The sequence below is a fragment of the Notothenia rossii genome (genome assembly GCF_949606895.1).
Source record: "Notothenia rossii genome assembly, chromosome: 5".
Taxonomy (NCBI): domain Eukaryota; kingdom Metazoa; phylum Chordata; class Actinopteri; order Perciformes; family Nototheniidae; genus Notothenia; species Notothenia rossii.
In genome coordinates, this window is record NC_136903.1 from 63000341 (window position 1) to 63023104 (window position 22764).

Consider the following 22764-nt stretch of genomic DNA (forward strand, 5'->3'; position numbering starts at 1 on the left):
GTAATTACAATGTTGAGGTACTTGCCCTTTACTTGGGTATTTCCATTTTATGCTACTTTCTACTTCTATTCTACTACAATTCAGAGGCAAATTGTGTACTTTTACTTTTTACTACATTTATTTAATACCTTTAATTACTTTACAGATTTTGATTAATGATGTGTAATATAATCAGACTTTAGTTCCACCTGGAATAAATTCACAAGCTGCCCTGCAGTATACAAAGTCATTAAAACTAGCTGCACCTTCACCAGCTTTGAGAACACTTTAATGCATCAATATTTATATTTCGAACATAATATATACTATTCTGAAATGGACCAATTTGGATAATGTGTACTTTTACTTTTGATACTTAAAGTATATTTTGATGCTAATACTGTTGTACTTTTACTTACAACATTTTGAATGCAGGACTTTTACTTGTAACAGATGTTCCTACACTCTGGTACTTCTACTTTTACTCATGTACAAGATCTGAGTACTTCTCCCACCTCTGTTGATAGTGTGAAGCAGAGAAAAATGTGTTTTTCTATTATGGCAGGGTACTACCCTCTAGTGGTAAAATGATATACGTGCACTTGAACACATGGATAGCTACATTATTTAATTTAGCTGCAAAATACAATGAATACATTTACATAGTCCCATGTAAGAGCTTTAAGGTTAGTAACAAATCTTATTCCATCTCCCTGTATCCAATATCAAACATCTGATCCCTGACTTTTGGCCTGACATATTCATTATTTCTGTGAACCTTGGAAACTCCAGTGGAATTTAAAAATGAGGTTCTGTATGTTAAAACAAAGTGTGACTGTACAGTTTGAAATTGTAATGCTTAACCCTCCTGTTGTCTTCGGGTCAAACCTGACCGATTTACTACTTTCATCAATCATGACTTTTTTGTTTTAGATTCGATTGCATTAAGGCTTTATGATATCCTTCACAGTAGACCAAAAAGCTGCTGTTTGTTAAAGGGTTAAGGTTTTACTAGTCAAAACCACTCAACTATAGAAATATTCCTGTAGTTGAGTACAGTTAGCCCTGTTTCAGAAGACAAAACCTAAATATATATGTGTTGTGTTCTCTATATATACTATTGTGGTTTCAAGTCAGCCCACTGAGTCGCTGACTCCTCCTGCATCATTTGCATGCATCAAAAGTTATATGGGTCACCACCAACTAACTAACATAATGTAAAATGTCCAATATTACAAACTATTTTTTAAATATCCTGCACTAATTCCATTACCCACATTACTGCAGTTTTCTACTAATTTTAACAGGTTTGCATGGAACTATTAATAGTACTATTTTCCTCAGATAAAAGGAGTGAAAATACATGATAAAAACATCTGTATAAACTATTCTGCACTGTTTCTATTATATTCTGTTTCTTTTATATTCTATTGTATTTTTGTTTACTTGTACTATTTTATCTGTGTTATTGTGTTGCACTGTTGGAGGAGCCTGTGACCTAATTTTTTTTTGTTGATAAATTGTTTACTGTGCATGGTGGTCGAGAAATATTTACACAACTCACAAGCCGCACAATGAACGTGGATGCTGATTGGATAACGGGGTACGCGCACGTTTACACACCGCGCACGTAGCGTCAAATCATTGCCCACCATGGCGGAATTTGTACGAGTTGACAGCAGCACAAGTAGCCATACAATGGATAAAAGCATAATTCTTCCTCCAGACGAAATATTCCGTAATTTGGAGAACGCAAAGCGATTCGCGATAGACATAGGTAGGTGGAAATATAAGAGTTTTCTCTATTTCTTCCGCCCCTTTTGTGCAAATGTGGCTAATTTACAGCTATGCAGCAGCCTGATTCTATGACAACACATGACTTTAACTGAAAGTAAATAAGCTAACGTTAGCCACTTAAATTCCTTAATAATTTCACCTAGTGACAGCAAGTATGTTAGCTTTGATGATGGAAGTCTCATGAGGCTTAAAGATGGTTTTATCTGATAAACGGACGTGTGCAAAAGACACCAGACTAACTTTTTAAGTACAACAGAAATAATGTTAGCTGCTAGCTAACTTGTCTGAGGGTTGTTGTCCTCTATGTCTAGCTGTTGTCTCTTGTCTACCTTCTACTGTATCATGTATTTCTTATCGGACTTTATTCATGCATTTCTGTTGAACAGGTGGGTCTCTCACAAAGCTTGCCTACTACTCCACTGTGCAACACAAGGTAGCCAAAGTACGATCTTTCGACCACACGTCAAAGGTTAGTTTCCTTCATCTAACAAAACTGCATGGTGGCTTACATTTTTCATGTCAAAATACGTCCTCCAACAGATAACATATGCTCTCTAAAAAAACTAAATAGCAGTTACAATAACAGGACATCTCCAAGTATTCACCCTTCCTCCTTTTGTTTCTGCATCATCTGTGTCCACAGGAGGCCACCAATGACAATCTGTATGAAATATCCGTGCAGGAAGAGGTCACTGCACGCCTGCACTTCATCAAGTTTGAAAATGCCTACATTGAAACATGTTTGGACTTCATCAAAGACCACCTGGTCAACACGGACACCAAAGTTATCAAAGCCACAGGTGGAGGCGCACACAAGTTTAAAGAACTCATTGAGAGGAAACTTGGACTCAAGTGAGTATACAGATACAACAGAAACAGTTGTTGCTCAACTGTATCAAATCAAATCAGGTTTTATTTATATAGCACATTTTAAAAACGTTTTTTGGTTGAGCCAAAGTGCTGTACATGCAAATAAAAAACACATTACTGCGATTGCAAACCGAAGACAATAAATTACAACAGCAAATATAAAAATCCAACACAGGGAAATGTCATGAGTCGTGCTCCGCTCTGACTAGAAGGCCAGGGAGAAGAAGTGTGTTTTAAGTGTAGATTTAAAAACCCCTAGGGTCTGGGCCGACCTCGCATGGAGGCGCAGAGTGTTCCAGAGCCTAGGGCCCGCTGTGAAGGCTCGGTGCCCTCGGGTTTTGACCCTGGTCTTGGGCACTACCAGCAGCAGCTGGTCAGCCGACCTTAAAGCTCGGGCTGGGGTGTAGCGATGGAGGAGTTCTGCTATATGAGCCGGAGCCAGCCCATTTAGGGCTTTGAAAACAAATAAAAGGAGTTTCAAATCAATTCGGAACCGAATTGGAAGCCAGTGCAATGAGGCCAGAATTGGGGTGATGTGGTCACGCTTTTTGTGGCCAGTGAGAAGACTTGCAGCTGCGTTCTGCACTAGCTGCAGGCGTCTAAGTGACGCCTCGTCCATACCCACGTATAGAAAGTTGCAATAATCCAGCCTTGTGGTTACAAAGGCGTTATTAACCCTTTATGGGTCTTTAAAAGATAAAAACAACTTGGTCTTGGCCAATAGTCGTATTTAAAAAAATAAATAAAAGCAGGTCTTGACTACTGTGCTGACCTGCTTGTCAAATTTAAAAGCGCTATTGAAGGTCACTCCAAGGTTCATGACAGAGGGGAGGATTTTTTTATTGAGGGAGCCCAGAATATCAACCGGAGAGGCTGGAGCTTGGGGTCCAAAAAAGATGACCTCGGTCTTGCTCTCGTTGAGGTTGAGGACATTTTGTCTCAGCCAGGGTTTGACCTCTATCAAGCAATCCATCAATAGCTGTAATGACTTGACATTAGAATTGAGAGGCAGATAGATCTGTACATCATCGGCGTAGCAGTGGAAGGGGATGTTGTGTTTTGTGAGAATTGAACCTAGGGGCAGTATGTACAGTAGAAAAAGGATTGGGTCCAGAATAGAGCCTTGGGGAACCCCCACAGGTAAGACTGTAGACATATCATGTACAAAGAAAAACAGAAAGGGAGGCAACTATCCGGCACATTTCAGTGAATGACATTGGAATGAACTCTGCCCTTGCTGTAACTGATTCACACACAAAGCAATACCCTGTCCTCTGCCTGTGACACTATATTGTTCAGAAGACCTTATGAATACTTTTCTAGAGAATGTATTTTCTTTACTGACACTTAGGCTAGGGCAGCCAGTTTGTTTGCTAACCATCATTGTGTGATGTCAACAGAACATTCACATGATAGTTGACTTGCATTGTTTACATATCTAGGTCATAATATGCAAAACATAACCATATGTGCAAAGAAAAAACATCTGATGTTTGTATATAGCACTTAAAAAGACTGGAGATACCACCAGACTTCATGGTTGATCGCATGTATTACATTTAAGTTGCTTTTGATGAAACCCTAAACTAAATTACATTTAATGTAAAAAAAAAATATGTTTTCGACTTTCCAGTTCAATGTTACTCAAGTAAATCACCTCAGAGAAAAGGGAATCAATCTATCGAATTAGATCTACAAATGTGCTTATGAAGCCACATCACACATGGCTGCAGATATAATGGACTCTTTATGTGCTGTGTTGATGCAGAGTGGACAAAGAGGACGAGATGACGTGCCTCATCAAGGGCTGTAACTTCGTGCTGAGGAACATTCCTCATGAGGCGTTTGTGTTCGCCAAGCACACAGAGTCAGAGTACCGCTTTCAGACAACCCAACCTGACATCTTCCCCTACCTGCTCGTAAACATCGGCTCGGGGGTCTCCATAGTCAAGGTAACAAACGACGGATCAAAGTTTTGTCAGTGGGTTAGACAAGTATACCTTCTCGTTAAACACATGCTTAATCCAACAATTGGATCATTATCTGGTTTCAACTTCTTACATTTGATAGATTGTTGCTGTTTTAAATCATAATAATCTGCATATTTTCAGATTTCGGACTGATGTTGAATCAGTCTGAAATCTGAAAATATGCAGACATTTAAATAATTTGTTTTATATCTTCTGACACAAAAAATGGCAGAATCAATCATGAAAACAGATATGAGTTGCAGCCTCAATCCCAATCTTCTTTTCTTTGTTGATTTATGAAGCCTACTGGTATGTTTTTTTGATCATTTGAACATTTAATATCTTTTTTCTTTTCTACTGTAAATAGAAACATAAATAAATATCAGCACATTTAAACTAAAAACATTTTAAAATAACTAATTTGGCTAGAATTGCACTTACATTGGCATCATCGAAAAGAAGGGTTCTCCCCCAAGGTTTTGCATTTTAAAAAGGAAGCAACACACACTCAATGCAAGTAGTGTTTTATATGTACAAATTACGAACCTTGTCATCTTATGTTTATTTTGTACATTTCTTTCCACATGACTACCATTTATATTGAACTCTGTATTTCTGCCACTCCTATTCTCTCCCTCTCCGACAGGTTGAATCAGAGGACAAATTTGAGCGAATAGGAGGAAGCTCTATAGGTGGAGGCACATTCTGGGGGCTTGGAGCCTTGCTGACCAAAACAAAGGTACCTTTAAAACCTTAGTGTGGTTTAACTCACAGATTGTAATCTCTGGGACTCCACTGAAGATCGACTTGTTATTTCCATATTTGGTTCCCTTCAGCCTTGTTGACTTTACTCCTTTCTCTCCTGTAGGGATTCGATGAGTTGCTACAGTTGGCCTCCAAAGGGCAGCACACGAGCGTAGATATGCTCGTCAAAGATATCTACGGAGGATCTTATGGGTCTTTGGGTTTGACTGGAGATCTAATCGCGAGCAGTTTTGGAAAGTCTGCTACTGCTGACAAAGGTGACACACTAAATGCCTGGGTTAGTGTGGCAATAAACTGTATACACACAACGTATGCATTTGTATGTGCAATTCAGTGGACAGGACTAAATCAACTATCTTTTGAATATCAAGCATTTAACCTTTTATAGACTCAGTTTCACATTGAAAGTATCAAAAATGTAATTGAAATTCAAACCGGCAAAAAACACAGCTTTATGCGCATAATTCATTCTGTAGTTTTCGAATGCCGAAATACACTTCATCCATTTCAGTCCTCACACTGACCTACTATTGGATCCCATTGTAACCTGATTGAGCCAATGCAGGCTACAAACCTGAACATAAAATGTTAAGGTTAGTTTATTTGAATAGCACATATATCAGGCACAAAGAAAGTCATGGTGTTTTACATATGCATCAACAAACAATAATACAATAAATAAAACTCAATAAGACAATTCATAAAAGAGAAAAGTTAGTAAGTAGTTAAAAATGGACATTGTAAATCTGGATGATGAAGCAAGAATTGCAGAAGCGTAAAAATTTGTTCCAGATCTGCGCAACATAAATACTAAAAGATGCTTCTGCATGTTTTGTTCTGGACTTGGGGACGATGACTCAACCTGCCCCGATGATGTGAAAGCTCAGGTTGGATCGTAACAGAGCAGCCTGTCAGACATGTACTGTGGTCCCAAACCATTTAAAGCTTTATAAGTTAATAATAACATGTTCAAGTCTATTTGTTGAGTTATTGGAAGGCTGTTGCAGAGCTCTGAACTGAACTGGGAAAACAAAGGCATGAACAAGTTCCTCTAGTTCGTGTTGAGACATGAGTGTTTTCAGTCTGGTAGTCGTTGGTAGTATACTGATTATTGTACTTTTGTTGATGTGGGATTTGAAATGTAGGTCAGAGTCCAGAACTACACAAAGGTTTCTGACATGGTGTGATGTCTTAAACAGTAAGGCTTCAACCAACATCGGCCAGGATATCAAAGGATTGAGTTATGTTTGAAGTGAATATAAAATAAGAAGGATGTCATAGTTGCCAAAGCATATATCTGCTGTGTTTATGATGTCATCTTGGCAAGGCACTAACTATTTCCCTTAGTTGTATGGAAAAATCTGGGTTGGGAGTGAGCTGATGACCTCTCACCTAGTTCTGATACAGCTGCTATCTCTGTCTACTCTGTGTTAACTGGAGAGCAGCGTAGTCGTTGATTTATTTTTACAGCCTCAGGTGGACATTTTGACCAGGTTTTGAGTATTGATAATATCCAGTCAGAGCAGATTAGGCTATGGTTTATGACATAGGGTGCTGCAACACAAGCAATATGATAACAATTCAACTTTGATCATTAAAGCCTGTAAACATGTCACAGTAGACAAAATATAAATATGAACCTGAAAATGAGCATAAAATGTCCCCTTTAAACTGATGTGGATATTTTGCCTGTTGCACATTTTTCTATAACTCTGTTCTGATTGTAGAGTTCTCTAAAGAAGATATGGCCAAGAGCTTACTCCATATGATAAGCAACGACATCGGGCAGCTGGCCTGTCTGTATGCAAAGATGCACAACCTGTCGCGAGTGTACTTCGGAGGCTTCTTCATCAGAGGACACCCAGTCACCATGCACACAATCACCTACAGCATCAACTTCTTCACCAAGGCAAGTCCTCTCCCTCTGCTGACCTAACCCCAGACTAACCCCTAACACAGAGCACCAAGTGTCTGTTTGTCACATTGTTACCCATGTGTTATCAGCTTTCCCCTACAACTCAGATTGTTATGTCATGTTTTTTGTATGTAGGGTGAAGTTCAGGCCTTGTTCCTCAGACATGAAGGCTATCTCGGAGCCATTGGAGCTTTTCTTAAAGGAGCAGAGGAGGACAGTAAGGAAAAAGACACAAATGCATATATAAACCTACATTGGGTTTCAAAAGGGGTTGCTGTATACATGTCCCATCAGAGGCACAAAATACAAATATGAACCTGAATCACAAATGATAATAAAATGCACATGATGTCATACCAGAAGTATAAAGGCATCTTGCACCCCTCCAGATCCAAACCAGTACAGTTGGGGAGAGAATTATGCGGGGAGCTCGGGCCTGATGAGTGTCTCTCCAGATATGAATCCCATGCAGCGTGCACGCAGTGGAACGGTGAGTCTGCAGAGGAGCCAGAGTGATCCCTATGAAGCTGGGTCATATACCATGAGGAATTCCTTAAACCTATTTCCATTCCGCCTCTGGTCCATTGGCCCTTATTTCACCCAACTTCTCAATCCATTTTCGAATTGAACTTTATTTCAATGATCTCTTGTATGGTATCATCATCTCCTCCATTCTAACTATCTATAAACATCATACAACAACATTTATTCATCTTTTTTGATTTTCTTTCTTTTCATTTCCTCTCCATACACTCCTCTGTCTACCTAACCTTCTCCTTCAGTTTCCCGTAAGTACCTCGTCCGCTTCACTCGTGTTCTGGTTTGATGACGTGTGGCTCCTGCTCACAGTGCCTTGTTTTCTTTCTTTAGACACTTTGGATTGTCACTTTGTTGACTGCAGTTATTTTACAGCTTATATTTAGGTTTTGCACAAGATATTGCCACTTTTTGGTCTGTTGCTAATACCTTTTGGGTTCAAATGAGAACATAACAGCGTTTTACACCCACTTTTTGAATCCTTGGTGTAATACTGGTGCATGGTGTGCCTCCGTAGAGCATTAGGAGCTACTAACCTCTTTTAACGTTACACGCCCTGGAATGAACTCTTTTCCCTGCTTATTTCACTGGATTTCAGTAGTGTGATCCAGGGCTGCAAATGAATGATCACCTCTTCTCTTGTGAATTACCACTTGCGAAACCTTCTATTGATGTAGTTTGTTCTTTAATGGACTATTGATTGTGTCCCACAATTAATGAATCTGCTGGCTTCCACTAGCTATTAGGAATACATCTTGCTAGAACATTCCCTCCTTATTTCCCCTTACTGCATCTTCCTCTCTGCTTAGTGGTTGTCTTGATAGTGAAAAACTACTCACCAAATGAAAGCTCCTCAAATAACAAGAGTGATAGCTGAAATTGGCTCTGATGTTTGAAGAAGAATTTAGAGTTTACGAAAAAGACACACAGCATGTTTTCTCTCTGTCTCTTTGCTGCTTCTAGTTTGACATGTTGGAGATGGACCGCCTGGAGAGGAAGCTGGTGAATCTGCCGCTGCTGCAGGACGCTTCGTCTTACATCCCAGACACGGTGGACCTCATAGAGGACGCTCCGGCCCGCGAGTACTGGCTCTTCTGCTTCGAGGAGGCCCTGGACGGGGTAGGATGCAGGTTCATGTTTCGGAAATAAAGTATCATTGTCTGAAAGGAAGAAAATGTTAAGCTATTACAAAATAAGGAAGAAAGAGAAAAGAAATATCTATTTATAAAAGGAAAAATATTAACACAATGAAGAAAAAAAATGTCATTTGTTTTAAAAATGTGAATCTGAAATCAGAAACAGGTTTACTGCCAAGTAAGCTTACACCTACAAGGATGTATGCATGGTGCATACATCATAGAGAAAGTGAGAGAACAATAATTGTAAGAAAATGGCCAAAACTAAAATAAATACTATACATCATATTTTAACATTAAAAATAAAACATAAATATAAATAGGCAAAAAAGCTACTAATAGTAAATTATGACAAAATATATTTTTTAAAAAAGGTGTAGAATGTAAAGTGGAGAGCTGTGCAGATTTACTAAGAACTCGAACAGAAAAGTGCACAGAGGGATGTTCAGGATGTCAAGTATTAAAACGCACACGATTTGTTTACATGATGTGCTTTTATGTAATGCATAGTGTCTTTGTCCATCACTCTATTCATCTGCAATGCAATTCTGGTGTGTGTAGAAACTTACATTTCTGCCCCCCCCCCTTCTATGGATTTGTGTCTGTCCGTATTGTAAAATAGATTTAAAAAAGGATCTCTTAGAGGTAGGTTTCTCCATAAAATGTTGCATTTCCAATCGACCGCTTACAATAATCATTTGAATGTCACACTGCTCATCTGTGTTTAGCCACTTAATCCATGACGATAGTAAAACCAAATGAGCCCAGAAATGGACGATACATTCAGTTTTTACACCTCGTCCATGGACATTTGTAATAAAGAGCTCGTGAACATGGCTGATTGCTCTGGTTTTCTTTCGAGCAGGTGGTGAAGAGAGCTGTAGCGAGCCAGCCCGACATGCCGGAGGCAGCGGAGCGAGCAGAGAAGTTCCGTCAGAAATACAGACACAAGCTGCAGACGCTCCGCCACCAGCCTTTGTGAGGACTGCTTCTGCTTTGCATGCAAACCCTGTCTGTTACACCAGAGCTTTTAGTATTTTAAGTATTTTCCTCAGTTTCTGCATTAGTTTCATACCTGCTTTAAATGCCTGTGTAGATGAAAGAGAGAAATCTGTTTCCTATTTGGGTGCAGTACATGAGTATGAGTCATATTCATTCTGCCGTTTCATTTTTAGAATGAACTGCAATGATATCAGTAGGGATGTGACAGTATGACACTTTCAACTGCTGTCTCAGAAAATATCATGGTATGCAGTGTTTCAAAAATATGTTTGTTTTATTATTATCAACTTAGTTTCAATGGTCCTTAAAGAAATTAAAACAGCATTCTGATAATATAAATAAATAAATAAAAACCCATGTAAAAAAAATATATAATTGAATAGTGTTGCATGTTAGCAGCACTTTAGCATCTTAATTACATTTCTGCATGAAAAATAATAATCCTATGACCTTTAACATATATGGTAGTTTTTTGTATCAATACCATTGAAAAACAACTGTACCCGGCATTATAACTTTCATTTTTCACAACGTGGTATAACGCGATATTGGAAAACCATTACAGCCCTAGATATCAGAAAAATTAATGTGCGTTTTCAATTAAACTGGACAACAATATAAATAGAAAGTTTGACATGTTTTTAAGCAAGAACATGAAAATGTTGTTTTTAAATGTACCATGCGTCCTCCCCCCCCCCCCAGTTTGTGTGTTTGTTTTTCTCTCTGGCTAACGTAGAGTGCTTCTCTTTTCACCTAGTGCTTACGGATCCCTCACTGTCAGAAGTCTGTTAGACACGAGGGAACACTGTTTAAATGAGTTCAACTTTCCTGATCCCTACTGCAAGGTCTGACTGAAATCTATCAACCTTTCTCTGTGTCTTTTCTTGTGCTACACAGCTGCTTTAGCGGCCCCTCAGTGATCTGAGCGTATTCTATCCAGTCTCATGCTGTCACACATTAAGCCGATTGAAAGCAATGCATTAGTCTTCAACACTTTCTCAGATCACATTTTTTCATGTCGCTGAATGCATCAAATGACTAATCTTGTATTCTGTTCAAACTAGCGTCATCTTATCTCTGTGCTCCTGTAGATCAAACAGCAGGAGAACGACATGGCTCTGAAGTACTACCAGAAGGCGGTGAAGGCTCTCGATGGGCTGAGCTGGGAGCAGAGGCAGTTCGCTCTGGTGAGGGGCGTCCTGGCCGGGAACGTGTTCGACTGGGGAGCCAAGGCCGTGTCAGAGTGAGTGGAGCTTATGGATCTTCTATCCTGAAAGTGGGAGTAGCCCCTCTGCGAATGTTTCATATTCTAAAGACCCAAAGCATTGATACTCAACCCTTTTTCTGAAATCATCCAACAATATGGTGATTTCATCTTGGAAGAGATTTCAGCTCTGATAATTAAGCTATACAATTTTACAAATGTAACCAAAGCAAGTATAACTAACATGCATATGTAGCTGTAATTAAGTTAAATTAGAAACAAAGACCTGTACATGTATCTTTAGTGATAAATGTTATCAATGTGTGTTTATTAGCTGGCCCCTGGCCTCCTGTCGTTTTGCACAAGTGTCCCCTGGGCAAAGCAGTTTGTCACTGCTGTGGTTTCAGACTGAAACAGTCTGCAACATGAATTTGAAAGTAAACAAAAATCCTTTCAAATACCTCCGGGCTGCTTACGATCCATCTCAACACAGAAAGCAACCGGCTGCATCCCGATGATTCTGAAACATGTTTTTATGTTGATCTTCTGAGCCAGATATCCACAGTAATCTTGCCTTACACTGACACAATATCACCTCTGGCCTGCTTAGTTCAAACATAGTTCCAATTTCAATGTTTAAAAAGTTGTTCTTTATGCTGTGATCCAAATTCCTGTCTTACTTTTCCATATTTTGTTTCCATGTCATGCAGCGTCCTCGAATCTGATCCAGAGTTTGGGTTTGAACAGGCTAAACGGCAGTTGGAAGGTTTCCAAGTATTTCTCTTCTCTTTCTCTTCTTTATTTATGTTGTTAAAAATGGTGGGACTTTGAGGTATTCCATCAAACTAATAATTTTTGTTTTCACCCTCAGAGCGGCCATGGCTTGTTGATTCCTACGACCAGTGGTTTGAGAGACTTAAGGTGATAGTCTTTTTCTCATTTTAAAGCCAAATGAATTATTCTTACATTACTGGTGGGGATTTAGAGGTTTTTATCAAAGCACTGTGTGACCCACAGAAACAAAAACACTGAGAACAGCTTTCAGTGCTTTGTGATGTCCTATATGTTTCTGTGTTGTGTGCTCTTGATGATTTGTCCTTGAATACAATCCATCCTGGTTTTCTCTTGCAGGGTCCTCCTCATAAGTGTGCCTTGTTTTTCGTAGATAATAGTGGCGTAGACATCATTCTAGGTGTGATGCCTTTTGTCAGAGAGCTTCTCTCTCGAGGAACAGAGGTAAGGAACTATAGCAACATCACTTCAAATAACATAGTTGATAAAAATGCTAATCCAGCTCTTCTCTCCGTCTGCCCTCAGGTTGTTTTGGCCAGCAACTCTGGTCCAGCGTTAAATGACGTAACGAACGGTGAACTGCAGATATTGACCGAAAGCATCGCTGCCATGGATACAGTCATTCAGTGAGTGTTAACCTTTTTAAAAGTTCAAAAATGTACAAAAATATAGACCACTGCTTATCTGTTATCACAGAAGGCATAATATCTTAATCTGACAAACATATCATTTTATTTTCATTCATGAGTATTCTATCATTTTCTCTCTGCTCTCATAATTCAACACCCAAAAAGCTTTTTAGTGACCTGTGCTGTGTTTGCTGTGTAGGTCCAGTCTGGAGGAGGACAGGTTGATCTTGGTGCAGAGCGGCTCCAGCTCCCCCTGCCTGGATCTGAGGTCGGTTTTTAGCATTTTGTTTACATTTGACATTTTTAGAAGGAGTATAATTTCGCCTGGAAATGACCTAGAATTACACTTCCTGTTTTTGCTGGAAGGAATTATCATACTCATATCACATTGTTGTCCCTCATACAGCCTTTGCTGCAGCACCTGTTTTCACCCTCTGTCTGAAACCAGAGCCCAGCTCCGATTGGTTAGCTGGCCGGCTCTCTTGTGATTGGTTAACAGCTTTGAGATGTACAATTCATGTACAATGTCTTCCAGCGCTAGCCAATAGAAGTGTTACTCACGCCTTTTCAGGATTTACCATCTGTATGTCCTGACACAAACATCCACATGTATGCAGATGACACTGTTATGGAAGCAATATGACACAAGTGGCTAATGAACTGACAAACACCATGGTTCATGTAACAACTTGGTTTGAACAATGCTGTTTGCAACTAAATATTTGTAAAACAGTATGCATCTTCTTCAGCTAAACAAAGTCCTGTTGTGTTGAGCCAGATGTTTTTTGTATCAGGGGAGAGGCTACAGGTGGTGTCACAATACAAGTACCTCGGAGTCATGATTGATTCAACACTCAATTTCAAGGCTCAGGTTAAGAAAGTATGTAATAGAGTCAAATTCAGTCTGTCAAATGTTAGGTTCACCAGAGATTACATGTCAATTGAGGCATCTCTGATGTACACACACTCTATGGTTCTCACACACATCACCTACTGTTTAATGACCTGGTCACATGTCAGTCCAACAACAGTAAAACCACTGGAGTCATTGTACAAACAAACACTCAAAATACTGGACAAAATTATCTGTTTATTCGCATCACTGCGATAGTATTCTATTTATAATTATTCTTATTATGTAGACTCCTGCACTGCTATTTTGCACTTCTGGTCAGATGCCTAACTTACATTTCGTCACTAGTGAATCACTGCCCAATACTCAAGAAATACAACTTGTTGAGCTGGAAAAACCTCATTAATTAAACATGCAAATGCTTCCCCAACTCAAAACCTGTTAGTGAGGAATCAGCTCTGCCAACACTGACACAATCCTCCTTACAACCCACTGCCTGTTTTAACATGTTCTTTTGTTTTGTTTATTTGTTTTGTTCTTTTGTTCTGTCTTTTTCTTAATTTTATTTAAGTATTCCAGTAATGTATGTTGCATGTTTTAATTTGATTGTGTTAACTTGTTTAAATGAAATGTGTTTTAGGTTGACTTATAATATCTGTCCAGGGACAACAGATGAAAAATAGCCTCTTGGCTAACTCTGGCACATGTACAGGAATGAAATAAAACAGTGATGTCACTGTGTTACAGAAGTAAACAAAGGAGTCCAATGGAGGTGTTTCAGGCAGTGGGGGAGTGTGTGGGAGAGAAACTCCCTCTGGAGGGAACTTTGGGATTTTAGATTTACATGCAGAAAAACCTATACAACACACTACTGGGAAGGGAAAACCCTAAAAATAGGGCCTCTTTTACACCTGGTTAAGAGTTTGTTAGACAGACTTTAATATGGTAATTTATTGAAGCTAAAATGTGTTTTTTTTTCTCCCCTAGCCGTCTGGACAAAGTGCTGGCGATGGTGGTGCGGGAGCGGAACATCGACCTGGTCATCATCGAAGGAATGGGCCGAGCCATTCACACCAACTACTATGCCATGCTCAGCTGCGAGAGCCTCAAGATGGCCGTCATCAAGAACTCGTGGCTCGCCGACCGCCTGGGAGGGAAGCTGTTCAGCGTTGTGTTCAAGTACGAGGTACCGATAACAGACCACCTCTCTGCGGCGCTCACCCCCTAATGCAAGCAGAGGTCGAGCAACCAGCTCCGAATGTAAAGGTGATTGTCGTAAACTTCCACTAAGTGAATGACTGATTGGAAGACTAATTGTAAAATAGAGGCGAGTTTTAAAGGTGATCATTAACTGGGACGTTTTACATTTCATTGTTGTTGATTAAAGTGCTGGTGTCAACATGCTTGCATTGTTGCACTGTCCAATATCCTGTGATTCACTTAGTTTGCTCCCATCACTGCTGCCTATCGATCCAGTTCAGCATCTGGAGTGTGTTCATGTGAAATCATCTCGGACCGTGTTCCGTAGCAGACTGTTATGACAGATAAAGATCTCCAGCTCGTGGAAAAAAATCAATGACAACATGCGTTTAATTTTGCATCTGCCATTGACATGCTGCCAACACACTTCACTGTGTGCAGACTTATGGGATTCTCCGGGCGCTGTGTGTTCGAGGAGGGAGCCGCAGGAGTAATCACAGCTCTCAGCGTTAACACTTCTCACATAAAGTGTATTTAATGTGCCTTGAGGCTGGTGTGTTAAAATAATAATTTACTCGCATTGCTTTTAATTCCTGTTGGAGGTCAAATATAGCAGAAATATCTCATACACGTCGTCATAGACTTGGAAGAATATGTTGGGTTTTTTATTATTTGTATTACTGCCAGTGAATTAATTGAGATTAAATGACGTGAAAGAAGCAACACGTTGTCACATAGACATTGAATCGTGTTCCTCCACAAGGTGTCAGTATTCTACTGTGACATATTTTATTTTTTTATGATTTCTCAAATCTTTAGCAAGGTGATCGGTGTGAAAATGAACACTACATATTTCAGGGTTACTGTAACCGTCTCTGATTAAAGCCTCGCATGATGTCACAGATTTGACCATGGGTTGACTGTAGTTAACAAATTTGCTGTAATCCATCCCTGAAATCAAAATTGAATTGTTTTAAGGCATTCCACAGCACCTTGTTGCAAAAAAAAGTGTAATTGTGATGCGGCTCACTGTATAGTCTCTTTAATACCAGAAATGAAGGCGGCATCAGATTTTATTTCTTCAAGTAACAGCTGCTTGACATGTGGACTCACATTGCAATACTGTATTTGTGATATACAAGTGATTGTGTATATACATAAATGAATTTGCATCATTTCTGTTGAGCTCACCAAGCACACTTCTGTGTTCTCTCCTGACAATCTGTTTTAATTAAACGGTGAAAACCTGTATTTTACTTGATGTATCTGTTCATTTCTCTGCGTGTGTCGGGGGAGGTAGTAGAGGAACAGGGAGAGCTGAAAGTTGTCCCATATTTGAAAAAAAAAAAAAACAACCTGCCTCCGGCTGTATAAAAGCCCGGCACCCTGGTATGTGCTGGTTGATTCCTGCTGAGGAGCTGTGGGTTGATAATGCATGAGGAGGCCTGGCGGGGGGTCCTCCTGCTCTTCCTCTTGCTCATCACTCTGACTGCCAAACGTGTACACACACACACACACACACACACACACACACACACACACACACACACACACACACACACACACACACACACACACACACACACACACACAATCCTGGATTTAACGACATCTATGTATAACAGATGTACGCTTTGCCCTGGTTGTGTTTCAGTATGTTTCTCCTCACTAAACAAAGGGACAGGAATGTTTTCTTTCAGCACTTATGGACACATTATGAGACGAAGGACCCCTGAAGAGATGCAAAACGATCACAAAGGATGTGTCACTCGCATGTCTCTCAGGTGCTGCACATAACTGTCAGTAATCAGTTCACATCCACGCTGACACTCTGCATAAAAACTTCCTTTTTAAATGCATGTGATACAACATTTCAATAAACGTGTCTCTGCAGCTGCAGTGGGACAAACCATTTATCGCATGGCTTTTTGCTCTGTAACTTTCAAATTAAAGGCGTAACACTCTGATACCACAGGCCCTGAGAAAACAGTGCAGCATTGACTGCAACTGTTTGCATAACACTAATTACTTTAGTTACAGTAAACAGTGATTTCAAAAGAAGTTTTTTTTTCTCGAGCTTTGAATTCAACACTGTAGCTGAAGCTTTTGTGGTTTTTCAGTAACAATAACATCAATTTGACTGGTCATGTGTCCTGAAAGATACAATACGGTGCTTTGTGTATCCGCACTTTAAATACAGCATGTTAATCTTGTGTCTCCCGGGTCATTTGTAGTGACAGTTTCCTTACAAAGGTTCTTCGCAAGTGAATTACTTAATGTGTTTATAAAGGACTTAGTGTACTGAGACATTCAAATAATGTCAGTTTAAATGCTTTTATGTCCACAGGACACATTCTTCTGGATCCTTATTTAATATCTATTGTAGTGGTTCCCAGCCTTTTGTGTGTAATATACCTTTTATAGTAGGGGTAGGGTAGGACAAGTTGCTGCATGTTCCATTTATATATCCATCACTTTAAGCTTCTACATCTCGGTGGATTTTATGTACTCTCAATTCTTTCAGGTTGGTGTGTCCTGTGCAAAAAGTCGCAATTTGTAAACCTGTTGGTGTGTTTATTCTCCTAACTATTTTAATCTAAAGAGGTCTTATGCTCATTTTCAGGTTCACATTTGTATGTTGTGCTTCTACTGGGACATGTCTCCATGCTTTAATGTTCAAAAAGCTCTTTATTGTTCTCATACTGCCTGTGCTGCAGCACCTCTTTTCACCCTCTGTCTTTAACACAATAGGCAAGGGAAAACCCCAAAAAGCATAAAAGGGCCCCATTGTTTTTTTTCACGAGGTACAAATTCGATTTTCTTTTTATTACTTGAGACACTCAACATTTTTTCCACGTAAGACCTGGGTTGCAATCACTGATCTTTTGCGATAAACGCCACCCATCTGCATTGGAAGTTGAGAATAACTTGCAACTACTGCTCATACCTGGCGGTGTTGCAGATTCCAGACCTGTGAAGATGCGTTTCTTTTTTATATCGCGTGTGTGTCACTGACACCGACTCCCATCATGATCTCGGGAAGAAAAAGGCTTTTTCACTTCACAGGAGCTGCAGGGGTCCCATTCAAGTGCCACCGCGTACTTTACAGAGCTGTTGATATCTTCCTCATGCAGACTCTTACTATGCGGTAATCTCAAATTGAAATGGAAGCAGAAAAAAAATATTATTTTTATATATATATATATATATATATATATATATATTTGATATATTTATAAATTTATATATATATATTTATATATATATATATATATTTTATATTTTTATATATATATATATTTTTATATATATATATATTTATATTTTATATATATATATATATATATATATATATATTTATATTTTATATATATATATATATATATATATATATATATATATTTTTATATATATATATTTATATATATATATATATATAATTTTTATATATATATATTTATATATATATATATTTTTATATATATATATTTATATATATATATATATATTTATATATATATATTTATATATATATATATATATTTATATATATATATATATACACATATATATTTTATATATATATATATATATATATATATATATATATATTTTATATATATATAGTGTGAATGTTTCATACTCACAACATGAATCCCTGTATTATAACAAAATATAATAAGTTTGGGCACACAATTCACATTTCGAAAGGCATTTTAAACGTTGTGTTATCTCCCTTCAGCAGACTCTCAGTCGTGCCTGTGTGACTCTCACACTTCACTAAGTGGCTTGTAAACATTGTTTGAAAAACCAAATGAGCATAAAGCCTGTTTTCTTTCGTTCAATAAGGCTTACACCCTATTTTTAAAGCGGCCGACTCACAAAACTAAATAATAGAATACAATTTTAAATGTCAACCAATTCCCTCAAGTGATCTATGCACACTCATTCTCTGGATATAAAAGCGTTACATCTGTGGACACGCAACAGCCTCATAGAGGGGATTTAGCATTAGTCCTGCTGGAGCTCTGCAGCTGGCTCACTTTGTAAGATCAAGACAGAACAGGCCATGAAAAATGCAGCAACAGGGTTTCACTGCAGAGGACATGCACCAAGCCAAACTCACTTCTCATGTTGTTCAAGCTTTCTTTGGGTGTTTTCACTTGCATTGAAGACTACACCAACACCAGGTCAAATATGTGTTCTCTCAAATGATGAAGGATTGATGTAGTGTTTAGAAAATAAACTATTCTAGTTGAGTTCTGACACCCAATAATTACACCCATATTTTAGAACAAGCATAACTTTGTAATAGCCTAATGCCCACATATTTGTGTGTGTGTGTGGTAGAAATATGTTATAGAAATAAAGATTCAAGAGATTGTTTCATCTAAGTGGTTGACCAATCAGCACAGATCTGGCCAGTTAACCAATCAGAGCAGACGAGAGGTGCTGCAGCACAGGCACCATGAGAATTATAAAGACCTTTTTTAACATTAAAGCATGGAGACATGTCACAGTAGAGGAACAACATACAAATATGAACCTGAAATGAGCAGAACAGGGCGCCTTTTAATAAGGTTTTCGACACAAGAAAGGATTCAAACAGTACAGAGTCACATGTTCACGGCACGGGTCTGCAAAGTCTGAATGAAGAGTGCTGGTGTTGTATCTGGGTTACATGGAGCCGCTGAAACACCTGCGTCCTTGAGACGGCCCACCCAGTGTAAAAACTAGGGCTGCAACTAACGATTATTTTGGTAGTCGACTAATCGGTCGATTATTTTTTCGATTAGTCGACTAATCTAACGATTATTTCTGTCACACCCTCCATCTCTGCTTCCTGTGGGCACGGCTCCTTTTCCGGGCTCCAGTGCATGTTTTACCTCAAGTCTGCACACCTGTGAATGTCACCCTGTTGTCCAGTCCCAGGATCAATTCAATCGCATTTTATTCTTGTCATTTCGCAGACCCTTGTTAATTATTATTTTAAGTTTGGAATTAATTACAGCGTCCATAAAGCTCTAGTGTGCTCTACTACGCTGTAAGCTTGGCGCTGTTTAGCAGCTCGTTGGTGGACACGCAGCCTCAACATAACTGAAATGTTAGCCGGAACCTTGCTTAGCAAGCATTAACCATGAGACGTTCTGTTTTCCAACATGTAAGCTAACGTAAACATGACTATGGCTAACTTGCTCAAACTTACCCATGATCCAAAGTAGCAGTCCTCACAGTTCCAGGGTGCTTGCGTTTTAAATGCTCGTGCATCACTGTAGTGCTGCCGTGGAATGCCAATTCCCCTTTACAAATTCTGCATTTCACTGACTTCTTTGGCTTGTCGTCTGTGAAATACTCCCACACTTTCGAAACTCTCGGTCTCGCTTTTTTGAGCTCTTCATCACCCTCATTCTCTCTCCTTTCCGCCATCGTTCGTATTCTTTCTTCTTTGTTGTTAGTACAGAATGCAGTCATGGCAGACAATGGAGAGTATACTGCCCCCAGCACTTCCTGTAGTGCATTGCAGTTACAAATGAACATTTGCGCAGTTTTGAATTAACGTTACCGGCTCTCTGATTGTTTTTATACGACGCGTCGACACTAAAATTCCGCGTCGACGAATTTTTATGATCGACGTCGTCGATTATGTCGACTAATCGTTGCAGCCCTAGTAAAAACAACTCGCTATCTCGTAAAACAGCTACAGCGCAAGTTGTATATTAAAACATAGTAATGTGTTATGTGGGAAAGAAGGACTGAATACTTTCCCACTCATGTATTAGACACTTGATCAAGAAAAACACATCTAAATAGACATTTATATTACAGTAAAACACAACTCATTTAAAATGTCTTACATGTGTTGTTTAGGTCTCATTTTAATGGTTTGAGCTATAACGTTATATTACATTTTCTTTAGCTGCCATTTGTATCTAAAGCTATAAAAGTGCAATAAACCATTAAGATAGATTTTCAAAACGGCAAGAAACATGCAGGTAGATTCACTTTAAATAAGCCAAACCATTGTTACAGCTGGTGCATTAGTTTGAAAGAGCTTAACCCCTATTCTATTAATTGTTAAATGGTTAAGGTGCAGGCGTAGATGTGTACATTCTAGGAAAGAAAGAGTACAATTGAGCAGTGACGTTAATAAATAAATCCGATCAATCCAGCTCATTTCAATGTTAACCTATTGGCTACTGCTGCACACGTCCTCCACTCCTCTGGGAATTATTTTCCCCAGCAGATTTAGGGACTTGGCTGTATGGATTTTGCCCCGGATTCAACAACAAGACCTCCCCCGTCTTGACTGAAAGACATCTCCAGATCACACTGCTCCTCGGAGCCAGCAGCAGTCTGAAGGAAGACACTCACCCCCATCACCATCCCTTCTCTGTGCTGCCATCTGGAAGGCCTCTCACTAACAGCTTCTACCCCTGAGCCATAATTGAACTGAACTCCACAAAACGATGTCCCCCCCCCCACCACCGCCCTCCACTAATGTCATCACAAAAATACACCACAGGACTAAAATTGTAATGGTAGGCTATTTAAATGAGGGAATGTGCAATAACATCTCTATAGAGCAAAATCAAATATGAATCTATATATACAGTCTATGTACAATATGTGCAATGACAAAAAGCCACTATATCATATTCTTCTTTTAAGAGCATTAGTGAGGTCCATTACTGTCTGGCATCCCAACCCTAATCCTAACATTTCTTCATAGATGTCACTGCACTAACACAAGTCGAGTTGTGTTGTGGGTAATGGCACCAGGTTCTGATGAGAAAGAAAACTAGTGGAATACAAAAAATCGAATATATATCTGTTGGAAAGCATTGATTTCTTTATATATTGTTGTAAAACAATGTCATAACGTGCAATGCCACATACATGGCATACATTTTGAAAAGTAAATATTGAAGCCAAAACCATGAAACAGAGACTCACTACAGACGATATGGACTTTTGGCCATTCTGAGCAGATATTTCCAGAGTGAATTCAATTCAAATACAATTCATAAACTTTATTTATTCAGGTGAAAACCCATTGAGATCATTGACCTCTTTTTCAATGGTGACCTGCTGCAAGTAGGTTCCAACATGAATACAAACATGACAGAAAAACAAATGGCATATTTACATTGACTACAGTTTGTATAGCTAGTAGCATTTACAGATACCAACAGTTTCCGATTGGATAGCATCTAACCTTGCTTTAAAAACATGTAATGGAACCAAACTGCTCAACTTCCATTCCTTTTGCAGACTGTTCCAAATTAGCGGAGCTGCGCATCTAAAAGCTGTATGCCCTAAGACAGTCCTAGCAGTTGGCACATTTAATAAAACCACAGCATTCGATCTCAGGCAGTAGCCATTTACAATACGCCGTGAGATCAGGGAGCAGATTTAGGATGGAAGTTTCCCTAACATTGCTTTGTAAATAAAAGATACCAGTGATTGAACCGCCGTACAGTTAGTGAAAGCAAACTTGCCCTTGCTAACAGGGTACAATGATGGGTTAATGCTTTACAGTTTGTCACAAATCTCAGTGCACTGTGATAGGCGGCATCTAACTTGATCAGGTAATTGGCCGGTGCATTCATATAAAACAGATCACCATAGTCCAGCACAGGTAAAAAGGTCACAGTGACTAGCCTTTTCCTGGCCTCAAGTGAGAAACAAGACTTGTTTCTGTAAAAGAAACCTAGCCTAACCCCCAGTTTTTTAAGCAGGTTATTGACATGCAGTTTAAAAGAGAGACAGTCATCAAGCCAGATACCAAGGTATTTGTAACAGGTTACCACTTCAAGTTTTTTCCCTTGCGTAGTTACAATATCTAAAACAGGCTCTGGTGTCTTTTTAGCTTTTGAAAAGAGCATTATCTTGGTTTTATCCACATTTAAAAGAAGCTTAAGTTCAGAGAGCTGAGTCTGAACAGTGTTAAAAACAGCCTGTAATTTAACAACCGCCTCCTGAATGGAGGGACCTGCACAATACATCACGGTATCATCCGCATACAAATGTAAAGTAGCTTCATCCACATTATCACCTAAGCTGTTGATATATATGGAGAATAAAAGTGGACCTAAAACAGAACCTTGAGGAACA

The 22764-nt window shown here is 39.0% G+C and overlaps 1 protein-coding gene across 1 annotated transcript; it reads left to right on the forward strand.

The window, feature by feature from the left end:
* The first annotated feature begins 1590 nt into the window (after positions 1 to 1590).
* On the forward strand, positions 1591 to 14852 carry pank4 (pantothenate kinase 4 (inactive)). The gene is made up of 19 exons (XM_079683708.1): positions 1591 to 1756; positions 2163 to 2245; positions 2420 to 2628; positions 4415 to 4598; positions 5263 to 5355; positions 5485 to 5638; positions 7109 to 7290; positions 7432 to 7513; positions 7686 to 7786; positions 8797 to 8952; positions 9835 to 9947; positions 10729 to 10816; positions 11063 to 11214; positions 11886 to 11941; positions 12047 to 12096; positions 12307 to 12411; positions 12493 to 12593; positions 12796 to 12864; positions 14437 to 14852. Exons 1-19 carry the CDS (start codon positions 1633 to 1635, stop codon positions 14675 to 14677), a joined length of 2343 nt encoding a protein of 780 aa, XP_079539834.1. The 5' UTR covers positions 1591 to 1632; the 3' UTR covers positions 14678 to 14852.
* Positions 14853 to 22764: the final 7912 nt, after the last annotated feature.

Bases quoted from the DNA above. Each gene is read 5' to 3' on its own strand.
- pank4 (XM_079683708.1), top strand. From the start codon at position 1,633: ATGGCGGAATTTGTACGAGTTGACAGCAGCACAAGTAGCCATACAATG. The intron at 2,246-2,419 runs GTTAGTTTCCTT...CTGTGTCCACAG, and splicing joins CTTTCGACCACACGTCAAAG to GAGGCCACCAATGACAATCT. The intron at 9,948-10,728 runs GTGAGGACTGCT...CTTTTCACCTAG, and splicing joins ACGCTCCGCCACCAGCCTTT to TGCTTACGGATCCCTCACTG.